Source organism: Saccoglossus kowalevskii, chromosome 21, assembly GCF_978046115.1.
Source record: "Saccoglossus kowalevskii chromosome 21, keSacKowa6.1, whole genome shotgun sequence".
Lineage (NCBI taxonomy): Eukaryota > Metazoa > Hemichordata > Enteropneusta > Harrimaniidae > Saccoglossus > Saccoglossus kowalevskii.
The window spans coordinates 448,458-457,948 of NC_140661.1; the positions used below are offsets into that span (position 1 = coordinate 448,458).

Genomic DNA, 9,491 nt, shown 5'->3' on the forward strand with positions numbered 1-9,491 from the left:
AACATTGTTTATTCACATGAAATGTGACGACCAACGCGCTTTAAGTGAGCCAAAGCAGGTCTTGCTACTGCCATTCAATTGACCCCCCCTCCCCCGATGCACAGCACTTCTGGGGATTATGGGTAATGCATATAGAATCTTCAGTTTCGCACTTTTCCGATAGCAGACAGAGGCTGAAAATGTTGGTGCTGCCAAGTCGGTTAACTTCCATTAGTGTGCCATTCGTTTAGCTGAGCGGGAGCTGTGCTTCATCAACCCATTCAGTGATGAAGTTTATAAGAAGTTTTCTCACCACTTTAAATTGGGAAGTCGTTCAAGATGTCTTGGATGTCAAGAATATCTGTGGCACGCATGTGGTGAGCATTTCTACCATTATGAAATGTGGGTTAATAGGGTTTTTGATGCCGCATTCCTACACATACCAAAGTTAGCCAACCAGTTCCAAGTACTTTCGTTCAGCCTCTGCTTGGCACTGCTGTTACAACGATGTGCAAGAAGGTGGTAGTTTCATACATAGATGAGTGGTTTCATCATCAACTAAGGGAGACTCTAGGTGAACAGCCACAGTACACTCTGTCATTCCTGATACAAGGTTTTTTATAGGGACTGGCAAGCACTATTCTCCATTAACTTCATTGATAAATTAGCGGTCTTTCAGTCTGCAACCTTATGCATTACTGGAAGTTAAGGCAGACTCAAACATTCAATTGCCATGCAGGGGGGAAAGATTTGAGCCACAGTTTCCAGATAGGTTCTGGTTCAGCTTTGTATACTTTGGGGCGGATGTCCCACAGGGGGAGCTTACAATCAAGATGCATGATCCAACAGCTCACGTGTTTTGTGATGGTGCTGTATTAGATCATGTGCTAACATCAGATTACTGGAAGTCGAGAAACTAATTAATTTCTCATTTACCTAATAGACGTCTCTCTGGTTATCACAGACTCGGTCTGGTCGTTGTGTCAGGAGGTGACAAACTCACACACACAGCGACTACTGGACTTTCCATTGTGGAGTTGGCTCAGGTATTCACCAAGACACGTTCAAGTAGCACACCTTTACCATGTGGCCCTTTAGCTTAGGTAGATTTGAGTTTTCTGTATTGTAAGTTTTATTTACTTCTTATAAGGCACTATCCACTGTGAATGGTAACTACATGTATTACTAAGTTCTGTAATTTTGTGGTGGGTAAGTTTATATCGCAAAACTAGGCGTTGAGGTGTTCTTTTAAAAACGAACTGACTAAACATGCGGAATTGTTATTGAATCGGACATTGATTGCGATGTGTTTTCTTGAGTTGAACAGACCACTGAAGGTACTCCGTTAGTACATTCCATGAACAGACGTGAGGTGTAATTCAAACTTGTTTATTTATACTAAATACGTTGTACAGCAAATACTTCTTGATATAAAATATGGATTGTTAAATACACTGTAACCTCAATATAATGAACACCTTTATAATGAATTTCCTGATATAATGAACACATAGCATGTCTCCGCTCACAACAAACTCAATGTATTATGTGCTTCAATATAGTGAACATTTCACTATAACAAATTAATTGTATTTCCCCCAATGAGTTTGTTATAACGAGGCTACAGTGTAATAGTTTCATGAGTTGACATCGTACAGAGCATAGAAAGGAAGGTATGTGTAACAAGCATCAGGTTACGAAGCTACCATAGGAGGAATTACAGCGACGGCCTGAATCGGGCTTCTCACAACAGCGCTTTGCCTGGTTAATTTATTTGTTAACATTGGAGCGGCATTTGTCTTGGTGACAACTAGTCGGAGAAGCGCCAAACGTGTTAGTACTCTAGAATATACCATGCCAAAAACGTTCCGAAAATATAACAACGCTAATGATTGGCGCATACAAACGAAAACGAGACAGAATTTTGGTGGGAATTTTGGCGGTAAGCAGACAAAGTATCCTGAGAACGCAATGGGATACTATACTAGTTGTGTTCACGTTAGAGATCTCGGCATGTGCCGAGACTCGGGACCGAGTTGGCACGTACCGAGATTTGCTGCCTGAACGCTTGGCAGGAGCTGAAATCACGCCCTCGGTGGTAAATTTAAGAGAACATATGCTGATTCATATTACCGTAGTATGAAATGACGATGACAGGAAATGCACATATACGAGTATATGGTTGGATGCTGGAGTAATGAATGCAAACTGTCGTCAGCGGCGCATATTTATGTGGTGCTGCTGCAACTGCTATTTTCTTGCAATGCTACATTGACGTGAAAAAAAAATGTTTTTCAAATCTTCTTTGCTGTTCATGTGCACGATGACTTGTAATAAATACCATAACAACAAATGGATATAATTCCAATATAGCAATTATTATTATCATCATATGCGTATCGTTTTCCATGTTTGGGTCAAATAACAGATCGACTGACGAGGGCGTGATTTTGGCACAAGCCGAGTCGGTCCTAAGTGGGTCCTGAATAACGTGAACGCAACTGCTGTAATCCCTCTGCAAACACAAAGGATTAAAAGTTTCGGCACGTGCCGAGATCACGTAACGTGAATGTAGTAATTGCTTTGATAACCACGAGTTGAACCCTGAGAGACTAGAACGGTTTCTATAGCAACCGTGACGGTATCCCCAAACGTTCGCTACATTTACTACGTTCATGTTACTAACTTAGGGACAACGTCAAAAGATCGATGTCAGATAAAAAACTTAATTCCTTTAGTTTTTTTCCAAACCCCCCCTACCCCCCACTGAAACTTAATTGATAAATATTGGTCATGGCGTCAGACTACATTAACCATTAAATACAAATTGATAATCGAACAGTAGTATTGCATAGCAGTTGGTTGTCGGGTGGGTGTAAAAAGATTTTACAAATGCACCTCGTTTGACGCACATATTTACACTTGAACCAAACCATTTTTCTGTTTTTTTCCCTTTTCGGTTATTTCTGTCCATGATTGGATAGAAAAAAAACTACAAACTACAAATATTCCAAGATTTTTTTGACTTCATTAAAAAATAAAATCATTTTTGTAGGATGGAAACTTTTTGAGGTCAAAACCCCCCACCCCCAAACTAAAGGAAATAAGTTTTTTATCCGATATCGATCTTTTGACGTCGTCCCTTAGACACATTATAAAGAAAATGTAAAATTTTCCATGTTAGATAACAGCGCCCGACAAATTTGTCATGGTCTCGCTGTAGTCAATGTTCTATTGTTGGTAGGGTTCATAGTTGCCTCCTCCAGTCACTCTACATCTTGACTAAGGAAAGAGTATAGTTGTTTTTATGTTTTTTCCCGGCCAATGTCAGTGTAGGCAACACAACACGAAAGTGAAGTCACATTTTTTTAACTGGAAAAATAAAATGAATTTTTTCAAAAATATGTTTTGATTAGCTTTTTTGCAATTTACAAATGTTAAGAATACACTTTGAAAATCACTGCTAGCAAGCCTTGTCCAGTCACTCTCCACGTTTTGATTCTATGCAAACAGTAAAGTTAAGTTGTAAATACAGTCCTTAGATGTTGAGTTTTTACTTGAAAAATAATGTTTTTAAAAATAACAAGCAGCCTATTGGCTGAGATAGCTCCGCTGTTAGCAATGCACATTTCAATTAAAGAACTGTAGATATCATCAGAAAATGAACAATATGTATAGTATCAAAGCAATTGGACTTGCAGTTTTTAACAAGAAGTCGAAAATATCACTTTTTACCAAAAATATTCACCAAAATTAGAGAATTGAAGATATCATTACAAAATGAACAAATCAGAGAGAGGTCCACATGTAGTACCTATATATATGTAATATCAAAGCAATCGGACTTACAGTTTTTAACAAGAAGTCGAAAGTATCACTTTTTACCAAAAATGACAAAAATATTCACCAAATTTAGAGAATTAAAGATATCATTACAAAATAAACAAATCTGAGAGAGGTCCACATGTAGTACCTATATATGTAATATCAAAGCAATTGGACTTGTCGTTTTTAACAAGAAGTCGAAAATATCACTTTTTACCAAAAATGACAAAAATATTCACCAAAATTAGAAAATTAAAGATATCATTATGAAATGAACAAATTTGAGAGTGGTCCACATGTAGTACCTATATATGTAATATCAAAGCAATTGGACTTGTGGTTTTTAACAAGAAGTCGAAAGTATCACTTTTTACCAAAAATGACAAAAATATTCACCAAATTTAGAGAATTAAAGATATCATTACAAAATAAACAAATCTGAGAGAGGTCCACATGTAGTACCTATATATGTAATATCAAAGCAATTGGACTTGTCGTTTTTAACAAGAAGTCGAAAATATCACTTTTTACCAAAAATGACAAAAATATTCACCAAAATTAGAAAATTAAAGATATCATTATGAAATGAACAAATTTGAGAGTGGTCCACATGTAGTACCTATATATGTAATATCAAAGCAATTGGACTTGTGGTTTTTAACAAGAAGTCGAAAGTATCACTTTTTACCAAAAATGACAAAAATATTCACCAAATTTAGAGAATTAAAGATATCATTACAAAATGAACAAATCTGAGAGAGGTCCACATGTAATACCTATATATGTAATATCAAAGCAATTGGACTTGCAGTTTTTAACAAGAAGTTGAAAATATCACTTTTTACCAAAAATGACAAAAATATTCACCAAAATTAGAGAATTGAAGATATCATTACAAAATGAACAAATCAGAGAGATCCACATGTAGTACCTATATATGTTGTATCAAAGCAATTGGACTTGCGGTTTTTAACAAGAAGTCGAAAATATCACTTTTTACCCAAAATGACAAAAATATTCACCAAAATTAGAGAATTGAAGATATGATCATGAAATGAACAAATCTGAGAGAGGTCTACCCAAGGTACATATACACCAAGTATCAAAGCATTCAGACTTGTAGTTTTCAAGAAGAAGTCGAAAATGTAAAACATTGACATGGACGACGGACACCGGACGACGGACAATCACTCATATGGTAAGCTCTGCTCGACTAAGTCGACAGCTGAGCTAATAAAATTTACCAAACAAAACAGCAATATATCTGAGCAAAATTTGATGTTAAAAATGCTAGTAGGAAAATGCGATTATACTGCATAATGAAATTAACATATCTTGTAGTAATTATCTTGCAACACTAACTGACAGATCTTTGAGAGAATATTACTAAACATCTGCTTATCTTGATCAGACAGCAATATAAATGTTTTCATTCTGTGCAATTATGTCGAACAAATGTTTTATTTTGGCCAAATCTAAATTGAAAAGAATATATGCTAGTCACACCAAAATTGAACTTGGTTAACATTTTATAATGATTAACAAGATTTCCCGAGAGTGTTATTGTTATTACAAAAACAAGACAATTTGTAGTGAAATTTCACTAACATCTTGAAAAATACAAAGAACTTACGAATATCAAATTTTGCTGAGATCACAAACTAATAAATCAAATATCCAGGTTTAAATCAGATTAGTAAAAACACTGAGTTATTGTAACCACAAAAATGTTTACGCCGGAGACAACATCAATGAGGACAGACATTTCCCTACATCCTATTATCCAAGATGTTAGAGGCAAAGTAGTAAATGTATTTTCTAAGAGATTGACCTGATAAAGATTCCTACAAGTGATGGCTAAATCAAAATGGGACAATACACCTTGGGTCTTATAATAATAGGTGATAAACAATGAAAGTAATCATACTGTTAATATTATTATCACAGCTTGTGACATATACTGTGCAACTAAACTGTAAATGACATTGTTATACAGAAGACTCTTCATTGCTATCACAACTATTTGAATTGTCTGTACTTGCCATACTGCTATGTGATTGATTGAAATTCATTTGTTTAATTAATTGTCTATGATTGTCAAATATCAATTATGAATTTTCATGCACATGCATAACATTTGATGCAGCGACCGGGTAACTTGTGCAACCAGACTACTAAGGCTGACACCTAGGCTGTGCAAACAGAATACCAAGGTAGTTATGTGTGCCTCTCACCTTTTTTCCATACAAAACCACAAATATGTGGTATTGTTACAAGTCGCATACAATGTCATTGACTGACAATAACAAGTACTTTGATTGCTCATGTTTGTAATATTATGTTGTCTCATGGACAGTCAAATTGAGTATTAAAGTCAGAACGAACATCATGCCAAAACGACAGGTGTTATTAGCAAAATACTTTGCAACACTACTAACAGTCATTTTATACTGTCATTTGCAGATTATTAAATTTTTGTTCCATAACATCAATATGTTAACATTACACAAAATAGTTTCAGATTCAATTATGAACCTACATTAAAGTCCTGGCAATAATTACCAAAGGCTAAATTTATTGATCTGCTTAAAAACATGTATTATTATTCATATATGGAATTCCATGACAAAATTGTGACTTTTTGACCAGTTTGGCTGAAAGTTTGTTCAACCTGGAGGGGGCCAGTTTGTACCAGTAATTCAATGAACGTGTGCATATTTAAAGTTCCTTGTTTCATCAACAGATAAATTTGGCACATGACCATAAAACATAGCACTGTCTACGAATGGATAACAGGAACCAATGTCCTTTCAATGTGTGTATTACACCCCCACCCACCTATCCCATCCAAATCCATGCATCTAAATCCTGGTCTCTTTTATGATATTTAACCATGAATGGCAATATTTGGTTATGATATTCAGTGTGTTTCTACAAATCTGAATAACAATTTGCTCAGCAACAATAAAAATAAATGTTGCGTTGCGTTTTTACTTCAAGCAGTTGATATTGTGATAGTCTCACATCACGACTGTGTTCAGCACCACCGGTGGATGCTAACGTGTGATAATATCTAGTTACTATACATTATCATCAAGTTGGAGATGCCTTTCCTCGTTTAAGAAACCTTGACACTGTTACACCATATCGACAATCTTCTATGGGTAGAAGTCCATCATGATAAATCCAGGAACTGGAATCTTCATCCCATAACAGCATAACATCATTACCATCAGCACCAAGACCATTTTGAAATGCATACAAATTGGAATTGGCCGAGACAATTACTGGGAAAAATAGGCCGGCTCCACTGATGTGCTGATGTTCCGTCCACTCATTGGTTGTAAAGTTATAGATTTCATAGCTGGAAAGACACATTGCTGGTGACTCCACTGTGTTCCATCTTGATAGTCTATCTAAACCGCCAACAACAAAAAGACAACCATCCTTGATAGCAGCACTGCACAAGGCCCTTGGGTTTTTCATTGGAGCTAATTCTTTCCAAATGTTAGCCTTTGGATCATAACACATTAGTTTCTTGGAAATCAATGTCCCTGTTCTCACTCCTCCAATAATGTAGATTTTACCCCCATGTGTTACGGATGCATGGCCATATACAGGCTCAGGTAATGTTGTCACAATGTGCCACTCATCTGAATTCATATCATTGCATTCTATCGTATCAACAACACTTTTCTGATCATCATGAAGTGTGTTGAGTCCACCGACAGCATACACCTGACCATCAACTGTCTCTAGTGTGAAATATGATCTTGGTACTTGCATTGACTGTCTCTGCAACCACTTGTTTTTTCTGTGGTCATATGAATAACACAGATCTGTGGAATCTTCCCATGGGTACAGAATGCCCCCTGCTACATAGATAGTGTTATCAGCAGCAGCTGTTGTGCATGCTGGTAAACCAATAGGTTTAGGTAATGACTGTATGGCATGCCACCTGCTTGTTGTAGGATCATGATACTGGACATGAGTCCTACCTTTGTTTGTGTTACAATCCAAACCAACACACACTACCATGTCATTAGTCCACATACCGGAACGTGGAGGAGTATTGAGTAGAGACTCATGTCTCCCTTTCTCAGTTAGCAGGTGAAACTTGCGGACATTTTCCATCAACTGTTTGCAATTTTCATCTGACAGAAGATATTGGTTACATGCAATGATATTGTGAAAAAATGATGGTTCAATGAGAGCTAATCTTACATGGTTTAACACCAGATGCAAGACTCTGATTCTACTTTCAATCTCAAAGTTCAACCACATCATGGCTGCATCATAGATATCTTCCTCTGCTATAACATTCAGATCCTCTCTAGATATTATCTCCAGTAGCTCTGATGGTGGTAACTGAAGAAATTCTTCCCCCTTGCAGACACTCATGAAATTGTCATTGAGGAAGGTATTGGCAGCATTTTTCAAATCCACACAAGAATACATATCAGCAAAATGATAGACGCCAATACAATTAAGTGCATCTAAATGTCTCTCCATCACCTGACAACAAGCCTCTACCACTGCATGCATTTGAAACATATGTGCAGCTGACAGTAAATTCTGTACATTATCCTTAGTGATATTTAACTTTGCTGTGTAGACATAGTTTAGTATAGGCCTCATGGCTCTTGGATCAACATCATTAATTGTGATTTCTGTCTTTCTACTTTCCAGTAAGTCATTTGTGAGCATTGCTTTGAAGTAAGGACTACACGCTGCCAAAATATTACGATGACATGAGAACAACTGATCCTCAACAATCAAGGTGACATCTAAAAACTGTTGGTTTTCATACAGTTCCATCAGTCCTTCCAGCAAGATAGACGCATGGATTCTATTTTCAAATTCACCCTCATTTACTCTAGAAGATAAATCAATTTTATCACAATCTGCATTGTCCATGATCCTAAAAAAAAACAAACAAACAAAAGATCAATATTAATCAAACTGCTAAGTCAGTGGTACATTTTGTTAAATGCCTAATATAGGCATATGTTAGGAGTATGTTAGTGCTCGTCAGATTACACAACTTACATTTGTATCTTTACATGCAATAGATACCATCAACGTGTTCTTAGTTTGAATGTTCATGTTAAACTCAAATTCTGACTTCTATGACCCGTGTAATTTTTTACTGTTTATGGCATCCATTAAGACAAAATGTCACATAAGTTACTGATACTCTGTCTTGTAGGGCTAAATCACAGGGAGCTCAGGAACTATGATCAACTGTACGCACTCCCTATGAGCTGGGGGGGGGGTATCGGCTGGTATCTAGTGTAAGAAATAGACAAGGGATGAAGGCTCCAGCCAGCTCACATTTTTTAAACTGGAAAAAACAGACGAACAGAATGAAAAATAAAATCTATAAAAAATACCAGGTTGAAGAATATTAGTTGCTCTTTCAAATTTCGCCAAAGCCTTACCTATATTTTACCTATACAGTATCTGCAGAATAAATCAAGAAAACTACACAAATTGACTCAATTTACGAATAATTAACGGTTTGCCCGGACGCACGGCACAGTTGGAGGCGTTGGCCTGTTCAGCATTTGTCAACAACCAATCACAAGACTGGTTATGAACCAGTTGAGCAAGGATAACTGAGTTGTGACCTTTCCACTCATGCCAAACACGCAACTCACTTTAATCGATTTTTACTGGGCGCACAA

At 36.5% G+C, this 9,491-nt stretch overlaps 1 protein-coding gene across 1 annotated transcript; it reads right to left on the reverse strand.

Moving 5' to 3' along the window:
* Positions 1 to 1,352: 1,352 nt before the first annotated feature.
* LOC100372185 (kelch-like protein 40) lies at positions 1,353 to 8,721 on the reverse strand. The gene has a single exon (XM_006821446.3). It carries the CDS (start codon positions 8,719 to 8,721, stop codon positions 6,898 to 6,900), a length of 1,824 nt encoding a protein of 607 aa, XP_006821509.2. The 3' UTR covers positions 1,353 to 6,897.
* Between the last annotated feature and the right edge of the window lie 770 nt (positions 8,722 to 9,491).